This window comes from Gastrolobium bilobum, unplaced genomic scaffold (genome assembly GCF_033153095.1).
Source record: "Gastrolobium bilobum isolate Gb01-03AN ecotype WA unplaced genomic scaffold, APGP_CSIRO_Gbil_v1 utg2368, whole genome shotgun sequence".
NCBI lineage: Eukaryota > Viridiplantae > Streptophyta > Magnoliopsida > Fabales > Fabaceae > Gastrolobium > Gastrolobium bilobum.
In genome coordinates this window covers 278219-300822 of record NW_026898232.1, presented here as the reverse complement: position 1 = coordinate 300822, position 22604 = coordinate 278219, and the positions used below count along the sequence as shown (strand labels likewise).

General features: G+C 34.3%; 2 protein-coding genes across 4 annotated transcripts; both read left to right on the top strand.

Annotated features, from left to right (window-relative positions):
- Window positions 1-14184: 14184 nt before the first annotated feature.
- LOC133314066 (probable glutathione S-transferase) lies at window positions 14185-15909 on the top strand. 2 transcript variants are annotated; one of them, XM_061515504.1, is made up of 3 exons: window positions 14185-14566; window positions 14648-14705; window positions 15228-15909. In XM_061515504.1, the coding sequence occupies exons 1-3, from the start codon at window positions 14391-14393 to the stop codon at window positions 15570-15572; spliced, it is 579 nt and encodes a 192-aa protein (XP_061371488.1). In that variant the 5' UTR covers window positions 14185-14390; the 3' UTR covers window positions 15573-15909. The 2 variants fall into 2 exon arrangements, with proteins under 2 accessions (XP_061371488.1, XP_061371487.1); XM_061515503.1 differs by having other exon boundaries at window positions 14191-14705; window positions 15228-15903.
- Window positions 15910-20515: 4606 nt separating this feature from the next.
- LOC133314098 (probable glutathione S-transferase) lies at window positions 20516-22077 on the top strand. Of its 2 annotated transcripts, XM_061515539.1 has the most exons (3): window positions 20516-20836; window positions 20894-20966; window positions 21442-22077. In XM_061515539.1, exons 1-3 carry the CDS (start codon window positions 20652-20654, stop codon window positions 21784-21786), a joined length of 603 nt encoding a protein of 200 aa, XP_061371523.1. In that variant the 5' UTR covers window positions 20516-20651; the 3' UTR covers window positions 21787-22077. The 2 variants fall into 2 exon arrangements, with proteins under 2 accessions (XP_061371523.1, XP_061371522.1); XM_061515538.1 differs by having other exon boundaries at window positions 20540-20966.
- Window positions 22078-22604: the final 527 nt, after the last annotated feature.

Genomic DNA, 22604 nt, shown 5'->3' with positions numbered 1-22604 from the left:
AGGATGGATAAGATAAGAAATGAAGATATTCGACGAAAGGTAGGAGTACTACCGGTGGCTGAGAAGATGAGAGAACATAGATTGACGTGGTTTGAGCACGTAATGAGAATGCCCCTGGATGCTCCCGTAAGAACAGAAGTTTGTTACCAAGAGCTCAACACAAAAAAAGATAGAGGTAGACCGAAACTTACTTGGGAGAAGGTAGTAAAATAAGATTTAATGGAGTGGGATATAGATTGGCGGACGGTATGCCTTAGAACGGAATGGAGAAAAGCTATAAGCATGGTGGAGGGTTAGATCCGTTGTTATTACTATGTTCCAGATGGTCCCTTTTTAGTCTTTTTCCCCTTCATTTCCCCCTTTTCTTCTTTTCCCCTTTTTTTTTACTTATATATATATATATATATATATATATATTTACTATTATATTTGTTTATTTTTATTTTTACTTTTCTTCTTCTTTTTTCAACCTTTTTGTATCTTTTATTTACTTTTATTTCCTACAAAATACCTCGTACCAAACGCTCCCTTAAAGTCAACATTGCTATGCTAGGCTATATTTTGCTATGGTTTAACAAAAGAGAAGTGAGCATTATGAATAAATTGCTTTTGGTCTAAAAGTATATGATATAATGGATTCTGTTGTAGTGTGCATACACTTGAAGTTGCACTTGGCTTATAGTTATTCTCGCACTAGTATGTGGCATATTCCAACATCAAATGTTGAGAAAAATAATGACTACAAACTAAGCAACAAAACGTGCTACAATAGCCCTGTCAAACACATTATTGGAGACAATGTATGCTGCTGAAATTAGAGTCACATGAATTCAATATAATTGCCAAAAGGAACAAAGATAACACGGGATGTAATTCTAGTTCTTAAAGATAGCACCTAGAGCATTATTGGAGACAATGTATGCTGCTAAAATTTCATTGTGATTGACACGTTTCTAAACCTACTTGATAACATATTGAAGGAGATTGGACCAGGAAATATATTGCAAAATGTTTGCAATACCATGTGCATTGTAAAAGAAGTTCATAGAACACTGGCTTTGGAAATACAAGTCAGATAAGGAGATAATTTCTCTTGTTTTAATTTTTATTTATTTATTTTCAATTGTCGAGATATGACATAATCTACTCACGTAGATGACATTATTGTTTGTAACCACTAATAATTTTTCCAAGCAAAAGATGGGTAATTGATATGCAGAATGAAGAGGAGTTGGATTGAAATTCAAAGCCGGCTTCAATAGGCATCTTGGCTAACATCCAACATTAAGCATCCCGGCCAAGTCATGACCAGAGCCAGGATCGGGCTTCAATAGTTACGACAATTCGGCATCATGACCAAAACCGGGATCATATTTCAATAAGCGTAAGAATAGCACGCTGGAACCAGGCCAAATTAAAAAGACCTGAGTTGGTTTATGTTCCTCCCACTGCAAGAACCGTTCTTTATCGCAAGCAAGATGGCTACAAAATAACAGCGAAACATCATTCTCCTTACTTTTATATCCTGTAAATTATTATCATATGACATTCTTGCTGGACAAAATTTTTATAAGCACTGTTATGCGGAATGCATAATTTTGAAAGCTTGTCAACATTGCTATACATGTGTTTATTATTGTCGGCCAAAGCAGGTTGGCAAATATTTTGAATATTATCATGACAAAAGGAGCAACGGGTTTCACAATAAGGCTATGTTTCCTAAGTTCCATGTAGCATAGAAGAAGATCAAGAAAATTGGGGAGCATGGAGCTTTATGATGGGTGCTCAATCAGATCAGATAGCATAAAATATGGTCAATTATAATTTGCTGATTGAATTATCATTGATTGCTGATTGCAACTGGATAATTGTTTATTACATGATTGCAACTGGATAATTATTGATTGTTGATTGAATCAAAATTATTGCTAATTGCCTTCTTCATACTTTATTACGATGTAAGTAATAATTAAATAGGTGACATGGAGATCCCTTCAAAAAAGGAAGGAGATCCAGATCCACTCAAATGAGGAAGGAAATTCACCTAGGTAAGATTTAGCCGAAGAGTCGAGCCGAGAAAAAGCCCGATCAAAATTTCGAGCTCCAATTACAGATGAATACAAGACTTAGATGAAATAAGCCAAGCTGAAAGAAGAGTCGAGGTAAGAGAAGTCAGGCTCGAGAAAAAAGGCGAATATCGCCTCCCCAAACTTCAAATCAAGATGTCGAAATTTTACTTTTACAGATTGTGAAGAAACAAACTCCAATTAAAAGAAAGCGGCAAATGAAGCTGGATTCAGATAAAAAAGCACCGCAAAAGAAGTGGGGCCCAAATTTAAAAAGCCATGGCCAAAGAAGTAGCGCTGCAATTCAAAGAGGCAAAGTTTGTCTCCGTAAACATAAGGCTTTGGCGAAAGAAGCCAAATCAGAATAAAGATCGGCCCTCCGGGATAAAAATGTTTGATAAAGATGAAGACAGATCCGAGATGAAGCTGAAAACGGATGTTGAGAGATCCAATCCGAGATAAATATAATTTCGAGATAAAGTTGAAGACGAATGTGGACAAATTTCAACCGGGATAAATATAAATCCGAGATAAAGTTGAAGAAAGAAAAAAATAAAGTAATTCGGCCATAGAGCCAAGTTCGAAGAAAGAAATAAATAAAAGTATCAAATACTCAAAATATAAAACTGTGAAAGAACTGGACCAAAGACCCCAACATTTGCAAAGCGAGCCAACCAGCAAGTGTGATGGCTAGCAAATATAAAGTTGACCGGCAGGCAATTACAGACCAGATGAATAGAAATTTGCATCAACGGTCAGATAGTCAGTATTTAACTTTTTATCAGCATATACATAATTTTTATTCAATATTTAATACATTGATAATGATATGAGCACACTAACAATTAATGGGGGAAGTCCATTTGCAAGTGTATTATCTCCTTAATTTTGGGACATCTAAAGGAAATTTGGGCAGTCAGCATACCTCTGGTATAAAAGATCATTAAATGATGATCTAGCAAATTCACTCCTCCTTGAGATGTTCTAGCAAAGAAAAAGCAACAGGGCCATAGCCCTCAACAGTTAAGAAAATTGGCCATATAGCCAAGTTCTAAAGCTTTGGACACTAAAATCAAAGATCAAATGCATCCCGACTATAAAGAATAAAGACAGATTTGGAGAGATGTGATCTTGTAAGATCACACCCCAATCTAAAATATAAATATGAAGACGAATTGTAATCCTTACGACAGGATTGCACTTATATCCGAGATAAAGATAAAAATAAAGACCGGCCTTCTGGGATATATATGGTTGTCAAATAGAGACCGACCCTCCGGGATAGAAATGGTTGATTAAAGATGCGAGATACAAACCAGAGATAAAATAAAGAAGGATATAGCAAGATCCAATCTGAGATAAAATAGAAGACGGATCCAATCCGGTTTTGACTAAAAGAATAGTGCATGCATCGCGGTATCAAGCCCAGTTCGAGAAAAGTGGGAGGACGCTTCCGTAATCCAAATTGAACTAAGATTTAAGAAGACAGATCAAAGCAACACTGATCAAGTCATCTGACGCCTTCAAAATTGAAACTTAGGAAAAAAGTTGAGTTGAACTTTATGAAACCACGGCATACGAAGCCGGGATAGAAAATAGAAGGGGAACAAAACCACCTTAACTGAAGACTTGCAAGTCAACTTGATAAAGCCACTCCAAAGAAGCAGGGCTAAAATATTAAAGCATCACGGTAAGGTAAGCTGGACTCAGAGAAGTGCATATCATCAAAATGATTTTGGTTAAAGTCAAAACCTGTGAATGCCGCGACAGAGAAGTCGGGCTAGGATGAGAGACGATATCACCACGAGATTCTAGCGAAACCTAGCCTAAAATCGATGTGACCTGGACATTCGAATCTGGATTAAAATAAAACGAAGGAACAAATAGATACCTTCGTAGATATGGCTTCTCACATAAGTCGAGTCCAAATAGCACGACCTTGGCTAGGTCAAAAAATAGAAGCTGCAGATAGAAAATATGGGCAAAATACATCGAAGGACATAAACACCTTCAGAATATTAGGCGAAAAAGTCGAGTTAAATAAGACCATGGCCAAAGAAGTCGAGCTCAGATATGAAAGCCATCACAAAAGAAGCAGGGGCTTAAATAATAAAGTTACCAATAAAGAAGCGGGACTCAAATATTAAAACAACACGACAATGCGAGTCGAACTCAAAAAGGTGAATTTCGTCAAAATGACTTCGGTCAAGTCAAAATCTGTGAAAACCACGGTATGCGCAGCTGGGTTGAAACAGAAAGTGATACCACTGTGAGATTCTGGAAAAGTCAAGTTCAAATAAATAAAAACTACGGTATATAAAACCGGATTAATTATAGCAAGGAAGAATTTAACTTTGCAAATAGAATAAGCAAAGAACTGTGAATAAACCCCGGCATATCAATTAAAAGAGGGCTCAAAAATCCCCAAATCAGCAAAAAAAAGGCAAATTACAAAAGCAAAGTTAGTTTGCTGACAATTAGATACTTGGATTAAAGTAATACAGTCCGACAACCCAGAGTTCTAGACTTTCAGACTGGGGACAATAGTGTAACAATACAATAATTCAAATTGAATGAGGAAAACTACAATCCTAATAAGTCAATACCTCAGTAAGATAGTCAAAAAGATTGGTCAACTAGTCCGAGCTACGTACCTCAGCCAAAAGGTTGAAGCAGTAGTATTGAAATATCATACTCAGTTCCCGGCTTATGAAGCACACACAAAAGAAAGAGTGAAATAAGAAAGAATAAAGCTCGGACCAAGAACCTGGACGAGTTTTCATCCTTATGTAATATAATTCAAAGCTCTGTTATGAGCAAGAAATGATGAAGTCAACAAGGTCGAGATAACGGCATTAATAATCAAAGACAAGTGAAAAAGAAGATGTCTAAGAAAAGCCGGTAGAAGGTAATAAAAACTCAGATACCTGGCCAATCTCCACTATAGCTCAAAGTTCAATCTGGGATCTTAAAGTTGCATATACAACATAATATGTTCCCCGGCACCCTGGACACCCAGACTGCTGGGCTGGGAGGCAACTGTTATGGACCTGACAAAGGCCCATATTCTAGAAGGCCCAAATAGGGCTAACGTCTAAGAGGGAATTAAGAAAATATTCCTTAATTATACTAATTTTACTATGGAATCAATAGATCAATAATTGGACCCCTAATACTCATAAGAGGCGCAAAAGTCCACTCCTGCCAAGTAGACCATCTATAAATAAAGGGTTAAACCAAAAAAATACACACACTCTAAACCTTAACTCTTTTAGCTATCACTGTGCACATACCCCTTGTAAGAACCCGTACCGTTAATTAAGGAATTTTAATTAATTAATTATGCAAAATTAGAAAATGATTCCATAATTCATCCTAATAACTATTAAGAGGCTTTAATAATTATGGTAAGTGATTAAGAATGCTAAAAGTCGTTTTTCGGAAGAAAAGTCCAGATACCGGTTCTGCTAGTCGGTATAAATGCGTACCGAAAAAGTATCCCGAAAAATTAATGTAAGTGCATGATAATTACTAGAATAATATGTAGGACTTGTAAAACGAGTTTCAAGTCCAAATAATGAGAACTGATGCCAGAAACTGATACTGGCTATGAAAAACGCGTACCGGAAAGGTGCTAAAAAAATATAATAAAAATATGATAATTCTTGGAAAAATGTGTAGTTTCAGAATCCAAAGTTTGAGATTAAAATGCTAAGCGTAGAAATTAAAGTTAATACTGCGTGTTTAATGAGTAAGTGTCTATATATATGGCTTTTAAGGGCACACAACCCTAGATAACTACCTTGTGCGTGGCTGGAGAAAGGAGTGACTGACCAGAATACTGCCTCTTGGTTTCTTCTCCATTTTCTTGACCAAGGTGTCACCTTTACTTGATTTCTTCCATCTTTGAGCTTGCAAACACTTGGTTGGGGTGAGGGTGAGCTTTGTGAGGGTTGTGACCAGCTATTTTTCTGAGTTTGGAGGCTGTCTTGGAGTACCTTGAGGGTTGTCTTGTTGACTAGAGTGTTTAGGGGCTTTGTTCTTGCCTTTTCATTGCTCCAAGGAGCAATCTTTGTGAAGAAAAGAGTCATCTTGTGGTACATTTTCGTGCATCATCTTTGAGTCAGACTTGAGGGGCTGTGTTGAGCTCCAAGAGCATCTCCCTCCTCTGTTTTTGAGTTGTGGTATGATCACCAACCTTTAACTTGAGTTTTAATGCTTGAAAATGGAAGCTTGATGCATGTTAAGGCTAAAAGATGATAACTTGTTGTGGGGTAATGCTTAACACACCTAGAAATGTATGTTTAAGTGTTTAAAATCGGTGAAAACCCAACCTTTGAAGGATATCTTCACGAAATGCAGTTGCTGCATTCTATCGTGAAATATCTGGATATCTGCCCGTTGAATATCCGAATATTGGATATCCGGATATGATATCTGGATATGTGGTATCCGGATATGGGGTTTTGGGATATCTGGATATTGGATATCCGGATATGGGAATCTGTATATCCGGATATTACATATCCGGATATGAACAGTGAGATATCTGGATATTCTGGGATTTCGTAGAACAGTAGCTGTGGTGTGTGTACCGTAGGCTATTGGGGGTTTGGGGACCCTAGATTGATGAAGTTGAACTTCTATAATTAGTGGACTAAGCCAGAATCATGTGATTAAGGGCTTGTAGCTTTGTTGGAAGCTTTAAGACATAAAACGTAATGTTAAGGCGTTGTCTTTAATTTGTATACATGTGGTACATGTTTATTGATTTATATTTGGTCCATATCAGATTGTGATCTGTTGTGTGTTGGACTTGAGCTGTGAGGACTCTTGGCATTGGATAGTGAGCTTGCAAGGTAAGATTTCGTGTCCTCGGTTTAGCCATGTTGTGGTTCCACTATGTCCCATGGGGATATGGTATATGCATGTTGTGTTACATGCTTTTGATGTTTTGGAAATGTTGTTGAGCTATTGTATGTTAGTGCCTTGTTGATATGCATGGAGGTGTTCCACCTATACGGTAAGCCTGAGTATGTGGAACATACAAGAGGGTGAGGCTGTGGGTGAGGTGCAAGCGGGTTCCTTGTACTACATGTAGGTATAGACGTATTCCTACATTTCTCTGGCCAGTAGATAGTGATAAACACACATGCCATAGATATCTGTTGCACTACATAGTTTTGGAACTGATAATGATATAAATGCTTTTAGAACTTATATTGCACATGTAAGTGAGCTTGGGGTGGAAGATCCTTGAGGACCCCTTGTCTTACTGAGATTTCTTGTTTAGAGATCTCACCCCACGTTTGGGGAATGCTTATTTCAGGATCAGGTAATGTTGAGACCTCAGGCAGCAAGAGGCCGGCGCTGAGTTAGATTTGCTGTTATTTATGCTGACATGTTGGATGCTGGATTTGCATGCTGCTTATATGCTTATAGCTTCAGTTTATATTATGGAGTTTTATGTGAGACTTGTTGTTTACGCTGTTTATTTGGTGAGCATGGGGATTGTCCATGACACATAGTATTGTTTATGTCTTATTTTATTTGGAGTTGTAATAATGTATCAGGATACGGTCTGGACTACGAGTTGTAGATCCGTGATTTTAGATACACACTTTAGTTATATATTGAGGTATTTCAGTAGATGTCTTATTGCAATTTACATACAGGCGATATTTTATGAAATTGATTAAGTAACCAAGATGGTAATTGATAATAACGTCATAATTGAAAAGAAAAAGAATATTTCGCATTTTTAATTAAGCACCGTTTAGTACGATGTAATGATAACACTACCGGATATACACGGGGTGTTACACCCCACATCGTGACTATGTCGTTATATTATAGTGCACAGTGATCTACTGATTTCTAGGATACCTCCCTCATAGGTTCCTAAGAGAGGACAAACAGAATCTAATATTAACATACCAATCTATGATTAGACATCTCGATCTATTAGATCGTAACAGATATGTAAACTCAGGTCGTCATTACTCGGGCCAAATACCCTTAAACGGCTCCTGATTCGATTCGTTTAGTATCCATACTACGAATCCTTCTACCTTTTATATTTGAAAAGGGTAAACAAGTTCCGAAGCATAAAAAATAAGCTCAAACTTTCCTATATGCACAAATATCTAGACAAGCCAAATCATAAGTGATTTAAACTGACAAAAAAACAGAATTTGTTTATAATTAAACAACAATAAATCAACAAATAACTACATAATACACAAAGATGCATATACCATACACATTAACCAGCATTACAAGGATCAACATCAACAACACCTTTATCCCAAATTAATTGGGGTCGGTGGTAGATGAACCCAAATGAAAAATACAAAAAAGTTAAAAAAAGAAACATAAAAGTAAAAATAAAAATAAATAAATAGAATAGTAATAATATATATATATATATATATATATATATATATATATATATATAAGTAAAAAAGAAAGGTAAAAGAAGAAGAGGGGGAAATGAAGGGGAAAAGGACTTAAAAGGGACCACCTAGAACATAGGAATAACAATGGGTCTAACCCTCCACTATGCTTATAGCTTTTCTCCATTTCGTTCTAAGGCATACCGTCCGTCAATCTATATCCCTCTCCATTAAATCTTATTTTACTACCTTCTCCCAAGTAAGTTTCGGTCTACCTCTCCCTATTTTTGTGTTGAGCTCTTGGTAACAAACTTCTGTTCTTATGAGAGCATCTAGGGGTCTTCTCATTACGTGCCCAAACCACCTCAATCTATGTTCTCTCATCTTCTCAGCCACTGGTAGTACTCCTATCTTTCGTCGAATATCTTCATTTCTTAACTTATCCATCCTCATATCTGCTACTCCCATTTTATGCTCATGTTGCCTATGTGCTGGCCAGCATTCAGCTCCATATAGCATTGCAGGTCTTACTGCTGTTTTATAGAATTTTCCTTTTAACTTAAGGGGGATTTTGCGGTCACACGAAAACCCAGATGCACTGCGCCATTTCTTCCACCCTGCTCTGATTCTATGATTTACATCCTCATTAATCTCTCCATCTTTTTGCAAAATGGAGCCCAAGTATTTAAAAGTGTCTTTCTTGGGTACCTCTTGACCGCTTAGATGCACGGGATCTTGGTCTACATCTCTTACCAGAGAAAACTCACACTTCAGATATCAGTCTTGCTTCGACTTAATGTGAATCCTTTAGATTTCAATGTGCTCCTCCACAGTTCAAGTTTTCTATTAACACCATCCTTGCTCTCATTAATAAGCACAATATCGTCTGCAAAAAGCATACACCATGTCACTTTCTCTTAAATATCTTTTGTTAGTTCATCCATAACTAAGGTAAAGAGATAAGGATTTAGAGCCGACACTTGGTGCACACCAACCGGGATAGGGAAATAACTGGATGTTCCGTTACAAGATTTCATACATGTAGTAGCCCCATCATACATATCCTTGATTGCCTTTACATATTTTGATGGTACCTTTTTCTTCTCCAGAACCCACCACAAAACTTTCCTTGGAACCCTATCGTATGCTTTCTCAAGGTCTATGAACACCATATGTAGGTCTTTCTTCTTTTCTTGATATCTTTCCATTAGTTGTTGCATCAAGAAAATGGCTTCCATGGTATATCTTCCTGGCATTAATCCAAATTGATTTACAGAAACCTTGGTATCTCTCCTTAAGCGATGCTCAATAACCCTCTCCCACAACTTCATAGTATGGCTCATTAGCTTAATGTCTCTATAGTTTGAACAATTCTGTATATCTCCCTTGTTTTTGTAGATAGGCACAATCATACTTTTCCTCCATGCATCAAGCATCTTATTTGTCTGGAGAATCTTATTGAAGAGATTTGTCAACCATTTTATTGCCACATCCCTCAGGCCTCTCCACACTTCAATAGGAACACCATCAGGTCCCAAGGCTTTATTAGTCTTCATCCTCTTTAAAGCCTCCTTAACTTCATGTGTATTAATTATGCGGACAAATATTCTATTCAAATCGTCATAAGCGTCCTCCAAGTCCACCTCGCTTATATCTCCATCCACATTAAACAGCTTGTTAAAGTAGTTCATCCATCTTTCATTTACATCTTCATCTCTCACCAAAAGTTTTTGATTTTCATCCTTGATGCATCTAACATGGGTGAGGTCTTTACTTTTCTTATCCCTTATTTTTGCAAGTTTATATATACCTTTTTCACCATCCTTGCTCCCAAAATTTTTATACAAATCAGCGAAAACCTTGCCTCTAGCTTCTCGCACTTCTTTCTTAGCATTTTTTTTCACCAATCTAAAGTTTTTCCAGTTCTCTTCACTGGGACTTTTATGCAAAGATCTAAAACACTCCTTCTTATGTTTAATTGCCTCTTGCATCTCTCCATTCCACCACCATGTTTCCTTTGTATGAAATCCATTTTCTTTGCTTTCTTCCAACACCCTCCTTCCCATATTTTGAATACACATAGCCATCTCATTCCATATTGCATTTGCTCCTCCGTCAAACTCCCAAGGTCCTTCGTGCAACATTCTTTCATTGAACTCTCTCTTTTCCCTCCTTCAACTTTCACCACCTTATCCTCGGGTTTTGAGCCATCTTCCTCATTGTAAGTACTTTGTTGAACCGAACCTCCAGGACTACCAGCTTATGTTGCGTAGCGACACACTCTCCAGGGTAGACCTTACAGTCGACACAAGAAGTTCTATCTTCTCTTCTAGCCAGAAAAAAAATCAAGTTGACTACGATTTTGGCCACTATGATAGGTGATTAGATGTGACTCCCTTTTTCGAAAAAATGTGTTCACTAGCATCAAATCGTAGGCTAGTGCAACATTCAAGATATCTTCTCCAGTCTCGTTTCTCGTCCCATAGCCAAAACCTCTATGAATTCTATCAAAACCTTCATTGCTTTTACCAACATGACCATTTAGATCTCCTCCTAAGAAAATCTTCTCCTCTCGAGGTATTCCCCTCAAAATCTCCTCCAAGTCTTCCCAAAATTGGCTTTTATCCATTGGTTGCAATCCAACTTGGGGGTGCATACACACTGAGGATATTCAGGATTAAATCTCCCACTACAAACTTAACCAGAATAATCCTGTCGCCTTTCCTTGTGACGTCCACAACTTTATCTTTGAATTTTTATCGATCATAATTCCAACACCATTTCGACTCTTGTTAATACCTGTGTACCATAACTTGAAACCAGTTCCATCCACTTCTTGACCTTTTCTCCAGCCCACTTAGTTTCTTCAAACGAACAATATTCACTTTCCTTCTAGCAAAAACATCTGCTAACTCCATCAATTTTACCCGTTAAAGTTCTGATGTTTCAACTTCCCAATCGCATCCTTAACTCCTGGGCTGTGCTTGTCCGCCACGCTCGCTCATCTGCGTATTGGGACCCTGACATACTTTTCACCAAATCCGGGTAAAGACCTGGCGCCTTGGCTTGGGGCATAAAACTAAAATGGAATCATAGTGTTTGACGGCATAAATTAAGTTAACCAAATTGCACTCATCATGATATCCGTTAACGAGCAAATTTAAGACCTCCTTTTGTGCAAAATAAAAAAAAAATTATGCTTCAGGAGCAAAAATAACAAAAACTTGAGAATTTATTTATTTTTAGATGCAAAAGGATGATTTAAAACAATCTGAGTTCACTAACCACCAAAAGTAAATTAGCCAACCTCAACTTCACTAACCACCCAAAAACAGCATCTTCAAGTACTGAAGCATTTCATAAACCAACAAACATCATAGAAATATATATTTTATAAATGTGCAAATTATACAGCAAAATTCATAATTACACATAATTGGAGAATACTCAATTTTTGCTTTCAGCAACAAGCAAGCCGACATAGGGGTCCATAGAAAGTTATGCTGCTTACTTCAGCTAGTGAATTATTAAATAGAATACAACACATGGAGATTGATGTTCAAGTGACTGCATTGGTCGCCATCTGGCGTGGTGTTGAAGTGCAAAGGCGCACAAGAACAAAATTGAGATAAAAGAGAGAGGGTGGCAGAGAATTCGGAAACGGTGAGTTTGATGCCGTAGAGACTATGGTACTCGTAACGTGTTATGAAACTAAAAGATAATAAGAAGACAGGAAAGATAATCGAAAGAAAAGAAAGGAAATTAGGACACGAAGAAAAGAAAGGAAATTAGGACACGAAGAAAAAAAATATAACTTTTTATTGTATGTCTGTCTCACTCTCTTGTACATTTATCTTAATGGAAAGGAATTAATAATTTTGAGAAGTTATAATTTGAAATAATTTTTTTGTGGGTTATGGATATAAGCTTATAGCAAAGATTCTGGCCTTGGTCCAGTTATCCCATTGAACAGTATCTCCATCTTGAACTCCTCCAAGTGAGTGTTTGGGTTCTGACTTCCGTCGTAAAGAGGTATTTTGGCACTTTTGAACCTTGGCGGAATTGTCAAGTTCATGAGCCTCTGAGTGAATGGATTGTCATTAGCCTCTTCATCATGGAGATAGTTATCTCCTTGGTCGTTGGCCTGACCTCTGTTTTCATGTTGGTTCTCGTTGTAAATGCCTTGAACTTGTTCAGTTGTTGGGTTCCGGTGTTCTTGTCCTCCAGCTTCAGGTCGACCTTCAGTGGTAGGTCGGCCTTCTCTTCCAGCTTGGCTTTCTCTTCCAGCTCGACCTTCAGTATTCTGGTTCCGTAGCTCGGCTTCCAATGCCTTCGTTCTTTGAGCATCCAACTTCTGTTGAGCCAGGAACCTATTCTCCATCTCTTGCATCCTTTGAAGGATTGCATTCAAGGCAATGTTAGCTATGTGATCATCAGCTCTGGGTTATTCATTCAGCGGTACGTACCGGCTCCTTCGCAGGGTTGCTTCGGGCCGTGAAGTGTAATGACTCAGTGCCGACCTCTCTGACCTACACATCCATCAAAATCGGGTCGGCGAGCTGTTGAAGATGCTCAATGGCAGATTGATGCGGTGATGGGGGTTGAGCATTGCTTGATGTCGCACGAGTGTTCGTCATCGTGTAATGGGAATCGAAATTTATCGTTCCTCACGGCGCCAATGTCTGGTCCTAGCGAACTGTATTGCTATACCGTATGGTATGCGCTCAGAGATACCGTAGAAATATGTATCCAGGTTGGCTTATAGCCAATACTCCAATCACTGCGTACAAACAATAGGCTTATAGCCAAGACGTGGGTGTGTGCACAGTATTGGCTATAATAGTAATTAGGTTAAAAAATGTGTACCTGGTGTCTTTTATCTCTTATTTATAAGGGTTACCTCTTGGGCTTGTGTAGATCTCCTAATTGTAGTATGATTCAATTTTCTTTCTGTTGGATAAAGGCTCTATCCTGAGCAGCCTTACTGTTTTATATTATTAGGATAATTGGGTCATTATCCTTTAATGGATTCTTGAAACAGGTACTTAAGATATGGTATAAATCCATAACAATTATATTATTTATAACAGTTTTAATAATTTTTTTAAATTTTTGCCGAAAAATTAAAATATTTAATATGATTTATGTTTCGTGAATGATAGTCTATAATTACTTGAATATTATAGTTATTCATAAAATAATATGATTATTACGAAAATATTTCGAATTTTCAAATGAATTTTTTTATAATACATTTAATATTTTTGAATTTATATCGGTTGTGCCAGACGAATTGAAATCATTTGTGGTTTTTAAAGTATAACTAATTGAAGTATGATGTTTTCAACTGACCGAATTATTTTTAAAATATTTTCCAAACAAAAAAAAACAAGTTTTGAATTTGGTAATGAATTAAGATGAAGTTGGTTGGTACCATGATGTAATTGCTTACATCACATTTCTACATGGAATTGAATAATAGATTAGATTCCAAAAGAATTAGAGAAAACAATACTTGGCTGACTTAAGCCATGACACACGGGAACACTAATATTGATTACCTTTCAACTTAGAAGGTCCTAGAACTTGGCCATTAGCTTTCTGTCCATAAAAAATAAAATAAAATAAAAGAAATTTATTTATATTCACAATGATTGGAAAACAAAATTTTACTTAAACGGAATCAAATCCATACCACTCGAATAAATACTCTTTGGTTTCCACGACATTGCAGTACACATAAAACGTAAAATAGTCATCTAAACAAAAGTTGCGCTTATTTTGCATTGATTCAGTTACAATTTCATATTAAAGTCCATAAAACTATTCACTCCAAAGCCACTATAAATAAACAGGACTGTACTTTTCTTCTCACTGCAAATCAATTCTTCTAGCTCTGGTGATTTCTTCATACTTTTGTACTATAAGAATGGCGGATGAGGTGGTTCTGCTGGATTTCTGGCCAAGTCCCTTTGGGATGAGGGTTAGGATTGCACTTGCTGAGAAGGGTATCAAGTATGAAAACAAAGAAGAGGACTTGATTAACAAGAGTCCTCTGCTGCTCCAAATGAACCCGGTTCACAAGAAAATCCCGGTTCTCATTCACAATGGCAAGCCCATTTGTGAGTCTCTCATTGCTGTTCAGTACATTGATGAGGTCTGGAATGATAGATCTCCTTTGTTGCCTTCTGATCCTTACCAGAGAGCACAGGCTAGATTCTGGGCTGATTTGGTCGACAAGAAGGTACCCTTTTGTGTTAATTTTTGTGATTGTTACTTGTAATTTCTTTGCCTTTGCTCTTATTGATATGCTTTGAGTATACAATAATGTAATTGGGTTACTACCATGTTGCCGTCTAATATTATTTCTGACCCTTTAGATGTCATTGGGAAATGTGAGATGCATACAGTGGAAATAGGAATAGCTACTGTTATTAGAACCTTTTCCTTTCAAGATTCTCCACAACCAATCTTTGGTCATTACTATTAGTTGAACTACTTTTCCTGTTTGAAAGTTTTGTTCTTTTGTTTTTATAGTATTCCTCTGCCTCCTTATATATATGTAGCAAAATATCCTGTTTATTAGAGATTAGACTGGAAGTGCCTTTTATGTCAAACAACAAAAAGCATTTGGATTATCTTTAACAACTCTTTTAGTATAGCTGTGATATATAGTAGTCAGTATTGGTTGTTAGTGGTCCTTCCCCTTTTTCATTCTTGCATTTTATGGTCTAATTGAGTGTGTTTATTCTCAAATGTCAAATAGATATATGATATACGAAGGAAGCTTTGGACAACAAAAGGAGAAGAACTAGAAGCTGCCAAGAAGGGCTTCATGGATGCCATTAAATTGTTGGAGGAACAGCTTGGAGACAAGGCTTATTTTGGAGGAGACAAGTTTGGTTTTGTAGATGTAGCAGTTATTCCATTCTACAGTTGGTTCAAAGTCTATAAAATCTTTGGCAACATTAACACAGAGAGTGAGTGCCCCAAGTTTATAGCTTGGGCCAAGAGGTGCATGCAGAAAGAAAGTGTTTCCAAGTCTCTTCCTGAACAGGAAAAAGTCTATGATTTCATTGTGGAGAGAAGAAAGAGGATGGGCATTGAGTAGATTGGAGGCATAATAGTGTAATTACTTGTATTTCGTTGTTTGTGTGCTTCACCTTTCATATAAAGTATTTAGTAACCGAGGTCACTTAAATGTGCCAAAGTTCATGCTTTGTTGCATGAATATGTAGGTTTTGAAATACTTAAGATGTATCTTGGATGTGTGTGTTGGTCTTGGATGTGTGTGTTGGTCTTGTAATCGAGTCTTTTCTTCATTATTATGTAGTTTTATTATCAGTTGGTCTAATCACCAAAACTACACCTGTTGTTATGCTTGAAATCATGTAATGAAAAAAATTTATACACCTTCCTTTGGCAGCTGTATTTGACATATTGTACTCTCCTAATTGATGATTTCTAATGCTTCCTCTTTGTTTCTTTAAGCATGCAGGCTTAGAATCCTCATCAATGAACAAGTTAACCTCAATTTTTTCGGTCATTGGATCCGTTTTGAAAGCGAAAATTATCCAATCCAATTCTTTCGGTTTGATCATGTAATCATTTATTTAGTTTAGATTTTTTTTCAAATTCGATCCGATCCAATTCAATTTTTTTCGGTTTGGATGGGATCTGTTTTCAGTTTTTTAAAAATCATAAAATTAATTTTATGATTATTGTGCAAATAACATCTTTTATATATATTGGTTTTGTCGAAAAAATAATTTTGAAATACAAAAGTATCATTAAATGATAATATAGTTTTTTTTTATAATGAGACATGAAGTTCTACATAGATAAAATTTTGTTTATGAGATGTGACTATATTTTTTCTTGAATTTAATTGATGGGTTAATAGGTCTTGGATTTAGAAATTTTTGAGTTAATGATTGGGGAAAGGTCAAAGAGGTAGAGAGAAATTAATATATTAGATCAGTTTGAATTGGCCTATTCGAAAACAGATTTAATCTAATTAAAATTTATGATTTTTTTTTCGGTTTTCGATTTTCGATTTATTCGGTTATCGATTTTTCGGTTCAGTTACCGCGGTTTGAATCAGTTTGAATTGGTTGATGAACACCCTACAAAATATACCATTTTTTTAAACCTCTTTTCAATCTATGCCACAAATTATTATTTTTCTTCTTCTTTTTCTTTCAATCTGCCCTTTTAAGTCTTCCTGAGCGATTTTGTCACGTGGCTGAATCCTATTCCATCTTAAATTTTATTTTTCCTTCCATCTTTATTTTCTTATTTTACATAAATTTGATTAAATTAATACTTTAATTATATTATTAAATTAAATATTAAAAATTAATTATTGAGTTAAATAATAACAAATAATAATAAATTATTATTGCCCATTAATTTTTTATAATACTTATAAATTTAAAAATAGGGAAGGTTATACTTACAACCTATTTTTGTTTACAACATTTTACAACCATATCTTAACCGTTGAGTTCCGTCAATCAATGGTTATCATTCATTGCAAATTAAATATTAATTAATGGGTTTGATTAGGAAAAATAATAAACGTTCTTTGGTGAAAATCAACGGTTAAGATATGGTTGTAAACAAAAATAGGTTGTAAGTATAACCTTCTCCTTTAAAAATGTCATATTTATCATATCAAATAATAATTAGTTAAAAATTTATTTCTTTATTTGCAGAAAAATATTATTTTTTTAATAATATATTTTCAGAATATTGTACTGTTTATTTATGGTTTTAAATATTACTTTATTTAATAATTTTAATATTACTTTTCTTATTAATACCCATTTTACATATAATGTCAATTTGTTTAATTTTTAAAATAATATTTTATAAATAAAGATTTTAGACTAATTATTAAAAAATAAATAATAAATTTCTATTATTAATAAAAAATATAATATTTTGAATTTATAATGATTTCAAAATATAAAAAATAGTTAAATAATAATATTATTTAACTCATTTAAATTAAAATTTAATTTCCTATTTAATATTAAAATAAAAATACAAATTGATGCAATTTAAGCAAGACTTAGGGGTCGTTTGTTTCAGCTTTAAGAAAAAGTAACTTTTATCACTTCCTTATTTTAAAAGTACTTTTTACAAAAGTTAAAGCTATTTATAGTTTTATAAAAATATTTAGTTTTTGAAAAAAATATTTGGCTTTTGAAGAAAAAAAAAGCTCATCCAAACGGACCCTTATTCGGTTCTTCCCACGTCTCCCGGGGAGATTGAAAAAGAGTTCCCATAAATATTTATAAACTTTTTATTTACAAACTCTTACAAATTACACTATATACTCTCTAAAGTACACTAGGTTACACTATGTAGTTTTAGGAATACATAATGTAATTTACAAAAATTTGTAAACGAAATATTTTCCAAATTTAAAATAATTAAGTTCAAAAAGTTAATATATTTAAAATTCCGCGAGTATTATATAAATATATCTATCATGATATGCTACAAAAATTAGGATCTATGGTCACGTGTATTTAACCACATTTATTAGAATGATATTAACATACAAATATACCCTCAATTTGTTATACTATTTTTAAAGTATAGCTTTTTTCTTTCTAAAAAAAGACAGGATATTGTAACAACCAATGTTGTCCAACTCTAGTTTCTACGTAGAAACGAAAATGGGTGGTAGAAACGTAAAACGTAAAAACGACACGAAACGTAAAGTTTCTATTTTCTACTACTTGAGGTCAAGATACAAAATTTTATATATATATATGCATGTAAAAAAAATCTCATAATGAACATGTGTGTTGAGCCACTTATTTATCTAAAACGGAAAAAAAAAATTGATAACCAAGTATCAAGATTATAAACAGGGATAACTACCAAGTAATGGATAACCAACATGCTCTAACTGCTTCATACATTCTGCAGATTTTGGATCATCGTTTATCAGGATATCATTCCACTTCTTTCAATGCACACAATGATTCAAAAACACAAAATGATTCTCATAGCATAACTTATAGTAGAATTGCAGCTTTATAGGACATAATTATGAAATACATATATCCAAACAAAAAGATATCAATATATTGTGCATATGATTTGGGAAAAATGAAATATAGGGTTTTTTTTAATTTCTTTTTTTGTAAATCTTTATTTTAAAAAAAAATTAGTTTTAAGTAAAAACAGTCAAAACGGTAAAAACGTAAGCTTTTACAGTTTTTACACGTCGTTTTTATCAGTTTTTACTAAGGACGGTTTTTACTTACGCTTTAACACGCACCACTCTAGTAAAAACATAAAAACGTAAGTTTTTACATTTTTACACAAGTTTTTGACAACAAAGGTAACAACCAATTAGGGTTACTATTTATGTTACTACCAATTAATTTCACCGTTAGATCGATTATGTTGATCCAACGGTTAAATTTATTTTCATCTTTATATGGTTATGATTTCCCGTATTTAATATGAAAACATTAAATATGAAAATCATAATCATACAAAGGTAAAAATAAATATAAAATATTAAATATGGGCAATCATAACCATACAAAGATGAAAATAAATATAACCGTTAGATCAACATAATCGATCTATCGTGAAATTGATTTATAGTAACATTGACAGTAACACAATATTTTGAAAGGTTTAGAGGTGGCCTCGAGTGAAGGCTAGAGGAAGGTTGTTGTAGAAAGTAATTCGATCAATGTAATCACTCTACTCATTAAGGCTAGTGATGTAGTCCGTGAGTGGCACTTGTGACAAGAATACGGGAATGGATATATCAAGATGGGCAAGTGAAATTCATTCACATGTACAATGAAGCAAATTCTTGTGCCAGTTGTTAATTATTCTTACAGAGCATGCAAATTAGGAAGATTTTTTGTTTATTCCCCGAGCCTCTAGGAATTAAATTTTGTTCCTTTATGTAATACTTGATGTGTTCTTTTAAATTAATTTCTTTTAGTTTATAAAAAAAAACCTTAATCACTTGTGTGACGTGATTTTTAAGAATTCCTACAAATTAAAAAGCGACAAATTTATTGACAATAATAATATTTTAATATATTTTTTTTGAAGAAAAAATTCAAATATTTATTATGATTTATGTTTCATGAATGATAGTCTATAATTACTTGAATATTATAGTTATTCGTAAAATAATATGATTATTAGGAAAATATTCCGAATTATCAAATGAATCTTTTTTGTATTACATTTAATATTTTTGAATTTATATCGTTTGTGCCGGAAAAATTAAAATTGTTTGTAGTTTTAAAGTATAACTAATTGAAGTATGATGTTTTCAACTGACCAGAATATTTCAATTGTTTTAAAAATATTTTCCAAAATAAAAAAAAGGATTATAAGTTTTCAATTTGGTAAAGAATTAAGATGAAGTTGATTATTTACCAAAAAAAAAAAAGATGAAGTTGATACCATGATGTAATTGCTTACATCACATTTCTACATGGAATTGCATAATAGATTAGAATCCAAAAAGGAGTGTTTTCCTTGGGGGAAAAAAAAAAAGAAAGAAAGAAAGAAAGAATGCTTGGCTGACTTAAGCCGTGACACACGGTGGGAACTCTATATTCATTACGTTTCAACTTAGAAGGTCCTAGAACTTAGCCATTAGCTTTCTGTCCATAAAATAAATAAATAAAATAGGAAATCCGAGAATATGCCACGACATTTTTTATTTTATTTTTTATAAATCGCATATATTATTTATATTATAATGGGGTTAGCTCTCCAAATTTTTTGTTTTATGATACAAAAATAGAAACTAAATACAAATTACCTAAATTCCTTATTACTACTAGATCATATTTAGTGACTTTTAAAATAAACTTTTTATATTTACAAGTATTTAACACAAAATCTTACCTAAACAAAATTAAATATGTACAACTTCAACGAATTGCCACGACATTCTAGCTAGTACACATAAAACGTACAATAATCTACATCTAAACTAGAAGATTTTGGCGGTGCAGCTAAAAAGTTGCGCATTGACTCAGTTACATTTTCATAATGAAGTCCCTAAAACTATTCACTCTAAAGCCGCTATAAATAAACAGGCCTATACCTTTTCTTCTCACTGCAAATCATTTCTTCTAGCTCTGGTGATTTCTTCATACTTCTGTACTATCTTTCAACTATAGGAATGGCAGATGAGGTGGTTTTGCTAGATTTCTGGCCAAGTCCTTTTGGGATGAGGATCAGAATTGCACTTGCTGAAAAGGGTATCAAATATGAGTACAAAGAAGAGGACTTGAGGAACAAGAGTCCTCTGCTCCTCCAAATGAACCCGGTTCACAAGAAAATCCCGGTTCTTATCCACAATGGAAAGTCCATTTGTGAGTCTCTCATTGCTGTTCAGTACATTGATGAGGTCTGGAATGATAGATCTCCTTTGTTGCCTTCTGATCCTTACCAGAGAGCACAGGCTAGATTCTGGGCTGATTTTGTTGACAAGAAGGTACCCTTTTGTGTTAATTTTTGTGATTGTTGCTTGCAATTTCTTTTCCTTTGCTTTTATTGATATGCTTTTAGTATATATTGATATACTTTTAGTGGAAAATGGACCCCATGAGGAAATATGAATAGCTACTTTTATTAGACCCTTTTTCTTTCAAGATTCTCCGCAACCAATCTTTGGTCATTACTATTAGTTGAACTACATTTCCTGTTTGAAAGTTTTGTTCTTTTGTTTTTTTAATATTCCTCTGCCTACTTTATCTATATGTAGCAAAAGATCCTGTTTATTAGAGAGTCATTAGACAGTAAGTGCCTCTTATGTCAAACAACAAAAAGCATCTGGATTATCTTTAACAACTCTTCTAGTATAGCTGTGATAGATATTAGTTAAGTATTGGTCGTTAGTGGTCCTTCCCCTTTCTCATTGTTGCATTTTATGGTCTAATTGAGTGTGTTTATGCTCAATTGTCAAATAGATATATGAAATTGGAAGGAAGCTTTGGACAACAAAAGGAGAAGAACAAGAAGCTGCCAAGAAGGACTTCATAGATGCCATTAAATTGTTGGAGGAACAGCTTGGAGACAAGACTTATTTTGGAGGAGACAAGATTGGCTTTGTGGATTTAGCACTTGTTCCATTCTACACTTGGTTTAAAGCTTATGAGACTTTTGGCAACTTCACGACGGAGAGCGAGTGCCCCAAGTTTATTGCTTGGGTCAAGAGGTGCATGCAGAAAGAGAGTGTTTCCAAGTCTCTTCCTGAGCAGGACAAAGTCTATGATTTCATTGTAGAGATAAGAAAGAGGATAGGCATTGAGTAGATTGGAGGCATGATAGTAAAGTACTTGTCTTTCGTTGTTTGTGTGCTTTTCACATTTCAAATAAAGTATTAAGTAACCGAGGTAACTTCATGCTTTGTTGCATGAATATATTGGTTTTGAAATACTAAAGATGTATCTTTGATGTGTGTGTGTTGGTCTTGTAATCGAGTCTTTTCTGCATTATTATAAAGTTCTATTATCAGTTGGTGTAGTCCACAAAACTAGACCTGTTGGTATGCTTTACATCATGTAATGAAGAAAATTTATACACTCTTCTAAGAGATGATTTCTCATGCTTGGCCTTTCTGTTTCTTGATCAACTTTTTAAGCATGCAGGCTTATAACCTCAATTTCAAGGCACAAAATCAAAATATCTCATTTTTCTAAACAGCTATTCAAATAAAATTGAACCGATCCGGCCAGATCGGTCCGATAACTAGTAAATCGGTCATATAATCGAGCCGGTTGAAATAATAGATCGGTCATGCATCAGAACTGATCCGGTCGATTTTCATAAAAACTGACAGATGACTCGGTCCGATCCTAAAAAAAATTTCAAATTTTTTTTAAAAAATAAAAATAATAATTCACATATTTGAATTTCAATCTATTGATTTTTTTATTTTTTTTCAATCTTCCCTTTTAAGGCTTGCTGAGCGGGTTTGTCACGTGGCTGAATGCTATTCCGTCTTAAATTTCATTTTTTTTTTTTGGTATCTGTCTTAAATTTAATTTTTCATTCTATCTTTATTTTCTTATTTTACATAAAATTTATTGAATTAATTTATTATTTTATTTTATTAATGGACAATAATTAT